Genomic DNA, 15,906 nt, shown 5'->3' on the forward strand with positions numbered 1-15,906 from the left:
CCCTGTTCCCCATGGGAACAGTCCAGCCCGAACTGTCAGGCCAGGTCCTCCCTGGACCAGAAACAAGCATCCTGGGACCGGTTTCAGGGTATCACCCTTCATCAGCCAAGCTAGATTGAATCCACTGTTCAATTAGCAGCAGAGAAGTGCTAACGTAAGCCGACATGGGGGAGGGGCAGAGGGCATTATTTTAAATAAAAAGTGGAAGGCAAGGATGGCCAGAGCGAGAGCAAGGAGAAACACTCCCAAGCACTACAATGTAATGTCCCAAGGTAAATACTGGAAGGACACAACTTACCTTTAAAATTACTGAGACAGAAATGCTGCTGTAGGTGGGACAACCACAGGAATAGGGGAGTGATAAGCAACTGCTTAAGGACTATGAGATAGACAAGTAAGCCATCAAACACTCAAAAAAGGGGCAGTCCCCGGGCCGTTAGCCACGGAGCAGCCGTAAGGAGCCAGACAGTCTATGTTAACCTTTGCCCCACCCCCACCCCACCCCAAAAGTTGTTAAAGTCAGGCAGATTAGTTTGCGGGACAGCTGACAGTTATGGCCCTGTAATTGTACTGTCTGAGGGACTGCGATCGGAGGCCTAAAACCAGACTTTTGCAGGTCACAGCAGCGGCAAACAAATTCACACTGGATGTGGCCTACCAGCTGAATGATCTTTTTCAATATTTTTGTTAACCCAGACTTTTTCCGCAGAACAATATTGAAGTAGTTTGATTCTGAGGAATGTTACATACTTGTTAGTAGGGCATGAGCTTGGCAGAAGAATGTAGACCGAGATATCACGACTTGGTTGAAGCCATACACTCTGATTTTTTATATACTTCCTGGAGAGACTCAAGAAAAAAAGTTTAACCGAGAGTTTTTTTTTTCCACTACAAATTTTCTTGTATGTTATTTCACAAGCGGCCAATTTAACGTTGAAAACAATTACCAAGTTCAGTGGCAAATAGTAATACATGGACAGTATGATTAGCCATTCTCCTACAACCATCCCCCCCACTCGATTCCATGCATCCATAATCCATTGAAACAGCGTAGGAAGTTGGCTCTGTATATACTATCTCAAAGTGAGAGATAGTGTGCACAGAGTCCAAGGGTTCCCCTTAGAGGTTGATAGTAGCAAAATTAGATAATTCTAATGCTCTATTTGTGGTAGTGTGGTCGAGCAGTAGGCTTATCAGAGGGTAGTGTTAAGCATTTGTTGTTCACACACAGGCAATACATGAGGAACACACACTCAAAGACTTAAATCCAGGCCAATAGGTTTTTATATAGAAAAATATTTTCTTAATTTGTTTTAGAACCACAAGATTCAGAATTCAAGTAAGTACATAATTTGTAAGGTACTTGGCATAGGTAAATATGGAACTTTGAATTAAAACAGTACTGTACACAGTTTTGCCAAAAATTGCAATAAGCTATTTTAAAAGTGAACACAGTGCACAAATCAACAGTTCCTGGGGAAGTAAGTACAAGTTAGTTTAGCGGGTAAGTAAAGCACTTACAAGTTCAGTCTCCGGGGCATAGGCAGCCCACCGTTGGGGGTTCAAGTCAACCCCAAACACCCAGCACCAGCAACACAGGGCTGGTCAGGTGCAGAGGTCAAAGTAGGGACTAAATAACAGGCACCTATGGAGACCAGGGGTGCTCCGGTACCAGTCTGCTAGCAGGAAGGTACCTGTGTCCTATGGGAGCAGACCAGGGGGGTCACAAACAGGCACACAAAATATACCCTCGGTGCACACTGCACCATGCCGCCCCTGTGCCAAAGTAGATGTCGGGTTTTGCGTTGAAAGCAATGGAGGGACCGGAGGGTCACTCTGGCGATGCAGGCAGGGCACAGGAGGGCTTCTCGGGCCAGCCACCGACTGGGCAATGATGAGGGCCGTCTGCTGGTCACTCCTGCACCGGTAGTTGGTTTCTCTCGGGCCTGGGGGCTGCAGGTGCAGTGCTTCTTCCAAGTGTCAGGTTCTTTGTTACCGGGCAATTGCGGTCAGGGGGAGCCTCTGGATTCTCTCTGCAGGCGTCGCCGTAGGGGTGCAGGGATGTCGTCTCAGGGTTTCCACATCATGGGAGTCACCTGGGGGTCCTCGCTGCAGTGTTGGTTCTTCTGGACACGAGCCGGGGGCGCTGGGTGCAGAGTGTTGGGGAGTCACGCTTCAGAAGTTAGGTGGGAGTCTCTTTAAAGATGGTTTCTTCTTTTTTCCTCGGACAGAGCCGCTGTCCACAGGTGTTTCTTGGTCCTTTGGGTTGCAGGGCAGTCCTCTGAGTCGGCAGAGGTCACTGGTCCCGCTGGATACGTTGCTGTTGTAGGTTCTTTGAGTCTGGAGACAGACCGGTAGGGCTGGGACCAAGTAGGTTGCCGTCTCCGTCGTCTCTGCAGGACTTTCAGGTCAATAGTCCGTCCTTCTTGTTCAGGTTGTCAGGAAATCTTTTTTCCTGGGTTCAGGGTCGCCCCTAAATGCTCAATTTAGGTGTGTGTTTAGGGCTGGAGGGCATTAGCCAATGGCTACTGTCCCTGAGGGTGGCTACACCCTCCTTGTGCCTCCTCCCTGTGGGGGGGCACATCCCTAATCCTATTGGGGGAAATCCTCCAAAGCAAGATGAGAATTTTCTAAGGCTGGGGCAGCTCAGCCTAGGACACACTGTCTAAGAATTGACAGAAGACTGTAGGGGCATATTGCTCATGCAAATATGCCCTTACCTGTGGTATAGTGCACCCTGCCTTAGGGCTTTAAGGCCTGGTAGAGGGGTGACTTACCTATGCCGCAGGCAGTACTTTGTGTGCGTGGCATCCTGAGGGGGATGCCATGTCGACATTGCCTTTTTCTTCCCACCAACCAACAAAATCTGCAATGGCAGTGTGCATGTGTTAGGTGAGGGGTCCCTTAGGGTGACACAACACATGCTGCAGCCCTTAGGGACTCTCCCTGGTCACAGGACCCTTGGTACCACTGGTACCTTTTACAAGGGGCTTATCTTTGTGCCAGGGGAATGCCAATTGTGGAAACAAAGGTACATTTTTAAGTGAAAAAACAATGGTGCTGGGGCCTGGTTAGCAGGGTCCCAGCACACTCTCAGTCAAGTCAGCATCAATATCAGGCAAAAGGTGGAGGGGTAACTGCAACAAGGGGCCATTTTCCTACACAGATGTGCAAAGTCTGACCATGTCATGAGGCATTAACATTTCTGATCTCATCGTCTAATAGTTGTGTTTGATTATGTACTGGGGGCATCACTATGGCCCTATATTCGTCCCACCTCAGCCAGATTTTGTAATGTTTCTGTGGGGTACTTCTTGCCTGATATAGTGGTAATTCAAGCCCCGTGCAGTAGTCCATACCCCACTTCCATTCTGAGATGGAGGGTGCGTTGGCTGATTTCCATGCCCTTGTTATATCCCTCTTGATAGCTGTAAGACCTAAGAAGAGGAGTGTTTGTTTATACTATTGCCCCCCAGGCCATCAGAAATGTGTACAATTATCAGTCTGGGGTCTAATGGTATGGACCTCGCAAGAACCTCCCCAGGACATCTTGTCACTTTGTGCAAGTAATGGTACAGTATGGGGCAATCTCATACCCTGTGTATTAATGTTCCCTCTACTGTTCCGACACCTGAGGCACGAGGGGGAAGTGACATACCCATGCGCCACAGGTGGTGTCTAGTGCAGTAAACCTTGTGCAAGTATTTCAACTGTTTTTAGGCACGCCAAGATGGCCACCTCCAGTGGCACCAAGAGGTATTTTTAATCCTCATGCTGATCACATAACACTCTGCTATCCCCATCCACACATGTAGCTTCCATAGGGTTAAAAAAAAAAACTAAGAGCTCCTCCCTGAGTGAGAGCTGTAGCCCACACCCCCAACCGTTGGGAAGTGGTTTGATGAAGTATGCCGCCTCATAGTGGGTGAGGGATCTCGTTGTTAAAAATGCTTCGTTGTTTTCTTTTGATCAGGAGACTCCTGCCTTTGTTTTGTGACTGCTCCAATGGGACAACTCCCTGACTGGATGTATTTATTTTGTGGTTTGATGAGCAAGGTAAGTTGACCATGCTACTAAATGAAATGCTCAGCTCATTTGGAAAAAAGTATTTGCATTGAACTAAAACATGCAAATGAAAGAGCAGCGTTAGTTATGCGCCATACAACAAACATTTCCAAAGCTGAAAATGATTCCTTTACATTGGGGAATGCTGCTAAGTGATGTCAATTAACAGACTATAAATTATTTGCAGGCTGCTCTATTTAAATGAATCTATCCCTTTTTAAACAAAAATGTTGTCACAACTTTTTTTTTCTATTTTTTACTTCTCAAAGGAAACTCTCATTCCTGATCTGTTTATATTGGTAACCAATTGATCTCTCTTCCTTTAAAACTCAGGGCCCTTTCATCCATTGCATGTCCAAGACGTTCACTTCTGAGCACCAGGACCTGTTTGAAGCATAAACTCTCTAAAACAAAACAATGCGTTAACACTGTCAATCTGTATGTGTTCAGGGATACCAGAATCTGCATTGGCTTTGGGGTACTATCACATTTGTGCAAAGAACTGTACAAGAACATGCAGACTCAGAACATGGCTGCACAGCCTGACTTGTCTGATATGAGACTCCCTTACCGCCAGAAACGGTCCAGTATTTCCCAATCCACAGGGATTCTCACAGGTTGCATGGAGAGGAGGTAAAGAACACTGCATGGGGCATATACTGTTAAACTATTACTTTTTCCTTGCGGTAGAGCATATGCCATAAGTTCCCAAATAATGGCAAAGCTTGGCAATTTAAAATGCCTTGTTCAAGCTAGTGGTCAGTCATTTAAAGTTCTTTGAAGATCCCAATCTAAGACATGGCAGAGTTTTTCGGTTTGAAGTCTGATGCTCTTTCAAGTACATATTAATTAGTGCTTGGAAACACATCTCGTTTGCTGATTTTTTCACTGCAGTTAAGGCCCAGGTTGTTCATTTTTTACCCTAATATTTTCCTTGACAGGATCCGTTGTTTTCTTCTCTGATTAATGTTCACAAAACTCCTTATTATCTTTTTTCTTAAGCAGCTGGATCATTCCTTGTAGAGCATATTTCAGTGAATGTGTTATTCTGCCTGATAGTTTTCTCCTTTCTGAAGTCAGGAAGAGTGTGTTGCATTGATGTTTTCACTAATGCTCTCTACATCTTAAATGAATAATCACAAATATTGCCACAAGTGTTTTTCCCTTTTGTGGATTTTTCCTTCACGCTGCGAGGCTCTATAGGGGACATTACACACCCTTCATGTAGGTTATTCTGTGCAGGATGGCACTGTGGCTACAGGGAGGAGGCACCCTTTCAACAGGTAATCTAGAAAGCAACTGAATAAACAGTCTATGCATCCAGTCCTTGACAGATACTGGCATTTTCATAAGAAGACAATGATATTAGGGCATACACTCCAACATGGAACATTGCCTGTGGCAGTCACATGGCAACACCAAAATACAGACAACACTGAGACACTTTCAATCAAATGAGGATACCGGAGCAATTGCAGATTACATAGGTACACATGTAAAAACCACATGGCACTCACACAAGTTTATAGATAACGATAGAGTGCCACTTGTACTCTAGACACTCTAATCCTAAAACATCAACATGGAAGCACACAAAGACACTGTCAAAAGCAAACTGACGGAACAAAATTTACACTATGAACAAATGGATGCAGAATAATGGAACCTGACACCGGGCTATTGACAACGAATTTGACATAGGAACAAGGGCCTGAGTGCTGAAATATTGTCAGTGATATTGGTACACTAAGTCTTTGACAATAAACCTGAGGAAATTACCCAGTGACAAAAACACAGAATGACTGACATGCGATGTCTCACACAGGTATATTAATACAGGGGGATTGATAATTGGACGCTGATAATGGTACACTGATAAGGAAGCACTCTACACAGATAAAGTGACAAGGGCAGATGGGGTGGGAAAATGACACGTGGATACTGACACTGTCTATGTGACATAGGCACTGACTAAGTGGTGTACACTGAGCCACTAAGGAGGGGCACCGATATTGTGACTTTTATGTAGGGAAAACCGAAACCGTAATGAGCATAGGCATTGTTGGGACATCACTACCTCAGTGACTGGTATGGGGATACTGACAATGGAATGCTTCAAAGGTCTCACAGACAAGGTGAAATGAACAGTGTGATATTCCATTATAAACCAGTGTTTACCTACTTTCCAGGTTTCGTCAATGTTGCTGGTCCAAGGTGATTTATGATACTATTTGCCACAAATGTCGCATAAACTCTGGAGGGTAGTCACGTGCACCCACCTGTAAATTTTGTCTTAATTTTACCAAAGTTCCTAGCCTAATGTACTATAAAATACAAAATAGCCGACTACGTTTTCCAAACATTCAATCGTTGAGCATATAATTAAGTAAAACATGGAATATTATAAATGTCAACTTTATTTTTGTTTACAAATTTCTGTTCGAAAACCCAATGCACTTTCCCAAAATAAATTTCACTATTGTCATTATGAAGGGACGGGACCGAAAAAAATATATATATCCCTGACTATGTGCCTGGGCAGTGCTGATGGCCTTTCTAAGTATAATTAACAGCTAACGCTGACTATAGGCAAGACCGACAAAGAAAACTTTTGAAAAACATTATCCCAGTAGTACAAAAATGTTAAAGCACAACAAAAAAGTTATTTATGGTCGGAGGCTCGATTCTTAGCAACATTCAGACAACGAAACTACATAAGGAAATTATGCTACTGGGTGTTAAAAAGACTGGGTGCTTTGACTTCATACCTGCGTTATACATATTGTTCAGCTGCCCCGCAGGCTTGGACCCAGGTGGTAACAAATTCATGGATGCTCTTGGCTGGACATTGTTTCCATACCCTCCATTTTGCTCGAGTAGCTGCAAATGCATATCAAGATTAGATGGGTTGTTTTTACAATTATTGTCAGAAACTTTCGTTACGATAAACAACTGGGCACGTAAAAAGATGCAGTTCGCCAGTTCCTTCAGATGTTTACGAAATTAGAGCAATAAACAGCACTTAGTGATGCATTTATGGAAGGTCAGTCACATAGCTGAAGCTATTCTGCTCTAGTATCTGCATGGGTTACTATATTGGTTACCATAATTAGTTTACAAGAGATTACCTGTTCTCGTCACAAGAAAGGGGGAAACTGGTTGCTTTTTCGTTCCGCTCAGCTGTTTATCAAATTTTAGATCCACCAACAGCGAATATATCAAGACCCTCTTCGTGTACATAATGGGTAAATGTGGGGCTTGTTGAAAAATACATAAAAGTAAACGGCAGTAGCTTCATAATTAGAGCGAGAAGTTTCGATTTAACGATTACTCCGTTTCAATCGAGGCACCATGCAATTTTGTTTTTAGAAAAGTCACCCTTTCTGAGACCATGGTTAATGGACTTTATTTGGTTTGTGCCTAAAGATGAAACCACAATGAAGATCCGTTATAAAACTGCGGTGCGTGATTCAATGGCTTTTTCGGAAAAAAATGTATTTTCAAAGCTACCAACTTCAAACAAAAACGTTAGAAAACGAATTAAAAAAAATAACAAACTTAACATACAATAAAGTTTTAATAAGCAGTAAAAATACGCCTTGCTGTTGTCTAACCTCATCACACAGCCCTCTGCAGGCCATTAAGGACATGTGACCCGGTCATGTTCAGAGACAATACGGGATCAGGGTGTGGATATTATCTCGAGTGGAATGGCAAGGAGGCTAATGCAGGGTAAAAGTGGTCATTCCCTTCTACCCCTAAAAATGTTTATTAGTCTAGGATACGTGCCAAAATACGTGGCTTTAGGACAAACCATGCTTACAGTACAAATGTTTTAGTTACAACCCCGATTGTTTAAAACAACATAAACAAGAAGCACATAATTGAGCGACATAAAAGCAAGAAAAAAACACACAAATAAATAATCAGAGTGACCAACGCGTTTGTCTACATTTGAACGGTCTCACCTCCGTAATGGGAGATTTCGGATTCACATTTCTCGCTGCAGCAATCTCCTGTAACTGATTCACAACTTCAGTGATGGACAATCTATCGTCTGGATTTACCTTCAACATGGAGCCTAAAGAGCAAAGTTAGATTGGAGACATTTAATTTTCTTCAGACACGTTTTTTTCACTCTTAAAATGCACTTAGTGTCTCAAGTAAAGATACTGGAGAAATCATGCTTGGATGGTCCATTTGAATGTAGAGTTTGTCGACTTAAGTTTTTATAAAGAATGAGGGCATGACTGTAAAGTGTAAAAGTGATCAGCGCAAGAGTGTAATTTGATCAGTGTATTACAAATTCCTCCTGTTGGAGGGAAACATTTTTTTACTGAATCTCCCCAAGGAGTATATTAAAAATCAGGGTGATACGACTTCAATCTTGTCGTTATACTTGTGCCAGCATGTTTCTGCCAATCTGATACCATACAATATCATTCTGCGGAAAAAGTGCAGGTATAAAAGTGAATGAAACTGAACGGTCGTGTGGCAGCTTATTGGAGAGTCCAGGAACAGTAGCTACCAGTGTTTGCGTCACATTTATACATCACAAACTGAACTTATAAGCAGTTTTTAAACATGCTAGTTTCCTTTATTTACTTATTTATTAATGGATGTACTAGTTAAGGGTAAAACTGCTTCTATGCAGCTGTAGATTTAATTGCTGTACCTTCAACAAAACAATGAAATAATATTTAATTGACGTCTGCATGCTCTTATTGAATGCCGGCCCACCTAGAAAAGTCCTGCCCAAGCTAACTAGGGGGTGGTTTGATCACAACTACGAAAGCAATGGGAGATAGGTGCAGATGAACCAGAGGATAGTGAATGCAATGAACGCTTAGCAGTCCCTAGAGAAATTGGCATTCGGTCTGGACTTAGATTAATCCAATTGCGCTTGCTACATCACCCTTACTATGCCCCTACCACACTGGCAAAAATGAGTAGGGCAGGAGATAGAAGTTGTGTGTGGGTTTGCGGACAGGTGGGTTTTTTCTTCCACTTCCTTTAGGATTGTCCTGAGATACACTGATACTTGAAGGAGGTCACTGGCTGCCTAACCATGGTGGGAGGAGCGGGTGTTACTGTATCAAGGAAACAATATATCCTTAAATGTGTGGGGAACCACTGAAAAGGGCAGAACACAACAGGTGTGGATGATGTTGAAAATGGCAGTAGCCAAAAGAAATGTGGCAAGACGTTGGAGAGCAACCTATGCTACGGAACTGGAGATTTGGAAACGAGATATGAACTGGAGGTTTGGAAACGAGATATGAACTGGTGCCCCCGTAGATGGGACAAGATCTGGAATTGCTGGTATACATATCAAGGTAAAATATGAATGCGCTGAACTGAAGATGACATGTTCAATTCGAGTGATGCAATACCTGTGCTCTTGTCAATAGGGAGAGAAAGGGGCAGATTGGAGAGGGACCCAGGTACAGGGTACACTGTGGGATGTGACTGCTAATTTTGTAGACCCTTGGTATTTTTTAAATGTCATTTTTTAAATGTCAATTGTTAAATGTTTTTTAGATGCAAAAAAAAATCTTTCATCAAAGGTAGAAAATTCAGACATACCCGTTTTCAAGACCTGTTTTAACAAAAGCAAATAGGGGGGAGCAGGTTTGGAGCAACAGAGTATTACGTTTATTTCTTAAGAACAAGCTACTTACCTTTGGTAACATCTTTATCCTGGTGATATATCTACCTGCAGGTTTCTCACCTTTTGAATATTCCCAACATCAATCTGGATCCAGAAACGTTCTGATAACTCTCCCACAACTTTATGGTGCGCTGGCTCCACCTTGGCTCTGCACATGGGACCATGTAGCATCACTGAAGCCATTAAGGTCCCCCGCTAGCGTGATAACAGTTTCCATCAAATCTTTAACACATCTTTGATGCGAATGGAATGAAACTAACATTAAAAGAAGACATCATAAGAATTGAACCAGAGGATTATTAGTATGAAACCCTGTGCAATTGGGAGGCAAGTTGGTCAGTTAGGAATCTAGCGGTAGATCCTGTATCTACCAGAAAAAGTTACCAAAGGTAAGTAACTTGTACTTCTGATGGATACATTTACCTGCAGATTCCTTACCTTTAAAATAGATTCCCCAAACAGTCCCACACCTGGAGGTGGGTGCACAGCTGTCCATACCAACAAATCCTGAAGAAATGGGCAAGCAAAGTGTCTATCCCTCCACATTTTGAAATCCAAACAATAGTTTTTCTCAAAAGTGTGGAAGGATGACCAAGTTGCCACTTTGCAAATCTCTGCTATAGGTACTCCTCCTGCTAATGTAGAAGATTTGGCTCCAGTAGAATGGTCCCAAATACCTTCTGAAGGTTCCTAGTGTGGCCATGATGTAGCAGATCTTGATACACAGCGCAATGCATCTGGAGGGTGTTCGCTTGTGGACTGCCTTGCCTTACATTTTTCCAATGTATCCCACAAAAAGCTGATCATCTAGTCTGAACGCACATGCTCTGTGTCCACATGGAAGCTCACAGCTCTTTAGTATCAAGACATTAAAGTCTTTCCTCTACTTTAATTAGATGTGGAGGGAGATACTAAATGGAAAGTGTGATAGATTTACCTAAGTGAAACAGAGTAACCACTTTCAGCAGGAAGGCAGCCCTGGATCTGAACACAACTTTGTCAGGAAAAAACAAGGTAAAGGGAGGCTTTACATGCTTACCCATCTAGTCGACGTGATCGCAATTAAGAAGATAGGTTTGAATGTCATCATAAATGACAACTATGGAAAAGTTTGAATGGAGAACACATTAGGTAGGTTAAGAACCAAGTTGAGATCAAGATCCAATTGTGGCATACAGAAAGGCATAGGAGGGTACTTGTTTGTGAGACCCTTAAGGAATCTTTGAACAATGGGAGATTTAAAGAGTTATGTTTGATCAAGTAGGCATAGAAAAGCCAATAAGGCTGTCAAATAGCCTTTTAACAGTAGAAACGACCCAGCCTGCTAGGCTAGCAAGAGGCCAAGACTGAGAATGTCAGACAAAAGAGCCTGAAGAGAATCTATAGATTTGTCTGAACACCATTTAATAAACTTGGCCCATCTGCCACCGTAAACAGATTTCATGGAGTATTTCCTTCCACCTAAAATGACATCCACAACATCAGGAGGTAAAACAAAGGCAGTCAGGTTGCCCCACTCAATCTCCAGACATTTAGGTGGAGGCTCTGGAGGTTGGGGTGTAGTACCTGCTGTGGTGAATCAGAGGCAATCTACCCTGTGAAGGAGATGAAACAGAAGCAACAGGGAGAAGTGAATGAGGTCTGTATACCATACCTTGAGTGGCCAGTCCAAGGCTATTAGGATTACTTGGACCCAGTCAAGGACAACCTTCTTCAACACTAGAGCAATCAAGAGTATGGGAGGAAATGAGTAATGAAGTGGAAAGTTCAATTTCAGGCGCAACATGTCCCCCAATTCTCCCTGCATCAGATACTGGAGGGCACAGAACTTTGAGCATATGAGCGTTCAAGAGTGGCAAACAGATATATTTGAGGAGTCCCCCATATTCAGATGTTCTTGAACCCTCTGGGTTAAGGCAGCACTCACGGTTGGAAAGATGATGCAGACTGAGGCTGTTTGCTTGCACGTTGAGCACTCCAGCCAGGTGAATCGTAACCACGCACATCTGAGAGTCCTGAGAGCAGAACGAGAGACAGAGCTCCTCTGCAGATAAGAGACAACCTTACTAACCCCTTGCTTCTTTATGCACCACATTGCAGTCTGGTTGTCTGTTAAAATTTGAATTGACCGTGAAGGTAAGGGAGAAAGGCTTCAAGAACCAGACATACTGACTGAAATTCCAATAGATTGACGAGCATAATCTGTTCTTCAGGTCTGTGCCATGCCCTATATATTATCTATAGAGATGGTTTGCCAGCTGTTGCTGCTGCTATCATCTGGTGTATTTTTGGTGCTCCCAAAATAACAATTCTCTACTAAAGCCACAAAACACGTTGGACTAGCTGTAATCCCTGGGTTGAGTCTGTAGCCAAAGGGTTCTCTCAGTAGACTTTTCTTTAAACCCTTCTAATGTTGAATCCACTTAGCAACAAAAAGCTGAGACCCAGTGAATGACAATTCAAGTATTGTCATTTGTACATCCTGAGACAACCCTCAATTCTTCAGCCGCCAGGCATGTCTTCTGAGAGATATTGAAATCCCCATAGCTCTGGCTACTGAGTTCACAGTGTACAGTCCTGATTGAATAACTTGTTTTGTAGCTGAGAGGCCATTAATTATCAGCTTCAGTTGAGTCAGCACCCCCTAGTTGCGTCGAAGGGCTATTAAGAAGGTTCCGGATCCAGACAGACGATTGAGAAGTACACAAGGTGAAGAATCTGCATGTAGCTATCAGAAAGAGTGATGTGTAAAAGCCAGTCTTAACCTTCAGATAAACCATTCCACAAATAGAGCATGACCTGTACAATATTGGTTACCTGTATTAGCTTTCTTCAAGATTTACATTTCCAGAAAATCTTGTGACTTCTTTCTGGTGTTATGTAAGTGCTGAGAAAGATAATCTGACATCCATGTCTGATGCCTGAGAGGTCTATCTTTGTATATACCAGTCAGCAAAAATTAAAATGAACTCTTCCTTGCTGCAGCGATCGGTTAGCATTCTGTGGTCTCTTTGTTCAGCTCCAGCAATTGATATGACAGCATAAAGCAGGCCAGCTTTTAATGGGGCATCAGATGCTTTGAGGAGGTTTGTCATAATTGCTTTTTGATTGCTACTGTGGTATTAAAAAAATGGACATTTACCCACCCCTAGACTGGAAACCAACATCAGCCATGGGAAAAATGCTCAAAACAGTCCTACACTGCACAAGATCACAACTGGAACGGAGTCACTGGGGCATGGTTGGGTGATGGCATCCCATCTTCCTATGAAATCAGCCCTCAACAGTCGGAAACCCACTAGAAAAATAATCTAAGTGACTGAATGGTCGGTCTGATCCTGCCCTTAACTTTGAAGTTGTAGCACTGAATCACAGACAAAATTACTGCTTTTGGTTTGTTTTTTTTGGAGTGCAATGCCTTTCCTTGGGGTCCATATGCTACTGGGTGGGCAACACTGTGAATGGGTAAGAAACAAGTTACTTACCTGTTACTAAAGATCTTCAGTACTGGTATCTTTCATTCTCCTGCTTAAGTTATGCTCCTGTCATCAAGGTGGAAGCCATGCGGTAATCTTGAAATAATCAGTTTAAATTAACAGTATGCCTGAAAGGTCTTAAACCAGTGGAACTGTGGTAGCAAATACATCTCACTGAAATGAACTCAAACTCCAGCCAGAGGGGTAATTGTGTCCGCAACTCCCTCATTCCCACCGACAATATCTCACCTCAAATTTCTAGCACAGTGTGCAAAAGAAAAATAACTGTAGGTGAATCTCTATAAGGAGAGAAACACAGGCCACATGTGAATTTATGAAAGATGCTGTAGAATTACAGCTAAAGTTTAGTAACTTGTTTCTTGCAGAGGTTTGACCTCACAAGATGGCTGTCCGACATAGATTTCTGGCCTCCTGGTCTGACCGCTGAATCCTGCTTAATTCTGCCACCTGGAGGTGGGGAATGGGTGCCGGATCCCATCTAAACGTCATCAGAACAACCCCGCCCCAGTGGCAGCTGCGATAAGGAGTGCTCCCAAGAGGCTGTGGTTCTGAGTCCTGTCACGGCATGGCTATCCCACAGCTTTTGAAGCTACGGGAGCTGCCTAACGGGGGCCAGTCCTGGACTGTTGCTGCACACACCCGGAGGCCCTGTCCACCCCTGGAGGCTCCTCTGTGGCAGTGCTGATTGGGTGGGTCCTCTGGCCTGCCCGGGAGTGGGTGGCCTCTTGGCAGAGAGTGCCTGAGGCAGCGAGGAGTCTGATTTCTCCCATTAGCCCAGTCAGAACTGGGCAGGCAGACGTGAGGAAGAGAAGAGCTGGGGTCCCTCTTCTTGGGAGCACAGAGATGGCAGCCATCTGACCGCGGCTGGGCTCCGAGATTGGGGACTGGACGTGCCTGGGGCCTCAGGTTGCGCAGGAGCCACTGAGGCTTGGTTCTGTTGGCCATGGCACTTACACAACGGCAGGCCCTCACCTTGGGGCAAGAAGATTGGCGCCTAACATAGACAAGGTCTGAATGTGGCAGAGCACCAGGCGGGACCTGGTTCGGTGCATGCACAGCTTACTGATTGGCCCCCGGCTAAAGGACACCACTTGGGGACTAGAGTGACCTGACTGGAGTGACAGAAATCCCTTTGGGTGCTCATGTTCATCGGAGCTTGGAAGTGTGGACTGACTGACCCCTGCAGGAGGCTTCCAGGTGAGGACACTGGGTGGCAGGAGCAGGGGCACCCAGGGGGGTGTGACTGGAGGATGGTGCAGATGGAGAGCAGTCGCTCTGCCTGCTGTGGACTGTGGGGTGGGGATGCTGCTTCTGACCCTCAGCCCAGGAACCTGAGGGACTTGGCTTGGTCAGGGAGCCTGAGGATTGCTGCTTGGAGGGTGTGTAGAGTTGTAGGGGCTACCATCCGGCCTCTGCTGCAGCGACTATGGTGAAGGACAAGTAGGCTTCGCAATCCAGGAACACAATCATACAATATACCTCATCTCGGCAGCCATCTCAGACTTACTCGCCAAGGAGGTGCAGATTTTGCATGTGGGTCCACAGACTGCAACGTGCAGCCCTCGAGGGTAGAACCACTGCAAGATATTCAGGGCTCTCAAATAGCCCTTGAGCAAAAACACTGAGATGTGTTTCTACTGATATTTATCTGCTCAGGGCTGACCTACGAAAAGTGGCTGATAAGGTAACCACAGTGGAAGGTAATATTGTGTCTCTGCAAGGGCATGGGTCCTCCCTTAAGAAACAAGAAGTTTAGCTGAAAAACAGTGAGCTGGAACACAGGGTGGAGGATGCGGAAGGCAGTCAGTGCCTGCTGCAACAAAATTCGGATGTTGGAATTCCTTGTGCGGGTTGAGGGGGCATCAGCGGAGGCCTTCTTGAAGGACTGAGTGAGGCAGTGGTCTTTTGGATTTCTTGGTGGTTGAGAAGGTGCACAGGGCCTTTGTCCCGCCTCCACTGCTTGGTGTTCTCCTGAGATCCATCATCACTAATCTCCTGAATTACAAAGACAGAGATTGCATCTTGTGCACAGCCAAGGAGCGGGCAGTTCCTCTGTTAGAAAATAACAAGATTGCCATTTACCCGGACTATAGCCGAAAGGTGCAGGAGCAACGGAAATCTTTCCTGGTGGTTAAACAGAAACTGCATGCACTGGAGCTGAAGTACATGATTTTGTACCCCTCCGAATTAAAGGTAATCTCACACGGGAAGGTACACTTTTTTGAGCAGCCAGAGGAGGCCTGGGAATGGCTGGAGATGTGGGACAAAACAACTGCCCTGGGGTCGTGAACCTCTGTTTCAGGGACTGGCCCCCATCTGTGGTTCTTGGTGCAGCCAGCTTCGGGATGGGGGCATCACATTCTGTCTCATTGGCTTCACCTCTAGTCACGATTCAAGAAGACGGCACCATGCAGGTGTGGGGGGAGCAGGCAGCTCCTCCTTCGATTGGCCTGCAGTCCCAGGTGTCAATCAATCAATCAGTGATTTGTAAAGTGTGGCTAATCACCAGTAGGGTCTCAAGGCAGCGACAATGGACCGTGCCCTGGACACGTTACTAATTGACTCAAAGCAGTGTTAATCCTTTTGTTGATGTCTTGTTTTTCTTCTCCTTTTCTACGAGACCCCACGGGTGGGAGAAGAGAGTGATTGCTGTGGGGAATCTACTGGTTATGC

The 15,906-nt window shown here is 44.5% G+C and overlaps 1 protein-coding gene across 1 annotated transcript in view; it reads right to left on the reverse strand.

The window, feature by feature from the left end:
- The window catches only part of GAK (cyclin G associated kinase), a 1,188,967-nt gene that overhangs the window by 797,389 nt on the left and 375,672 nt on the right, over positions 1-15,906 (reverse strand). Inside the window, exons 9-10 of the mRNA XM_069236701.1 lie at positions 8,034-8,146; positions 6,834-6,945 (exon numbers count right to left, since the gene is read on the reverse strand). Of these exons, the coding sequence (XP_069092802.1) occupies positions 6,834-6,945; positions 8,034-8,146 (225 nt within the window). The remainder of the gene's footprint in view (positions 1-6,833; positions 6,946-8,033; positions 8,147-15,906) is intronic.

This window comes from Pleurodeles waltl, chromosome 1_2, assembly GCF_031143425.1.
Source record: "Pleurodeles waltl isolate 20211129_DDA chromosome 1_2, aPleWal1.hap1.20221129, whole genome shotgun sequence".
Lineage (NCBI taxonomy): Eukaryota > Metazoa > Chordata > Amphibia > Caudata > Salamandridae > Pleurodeles > Pleurodeles waltl.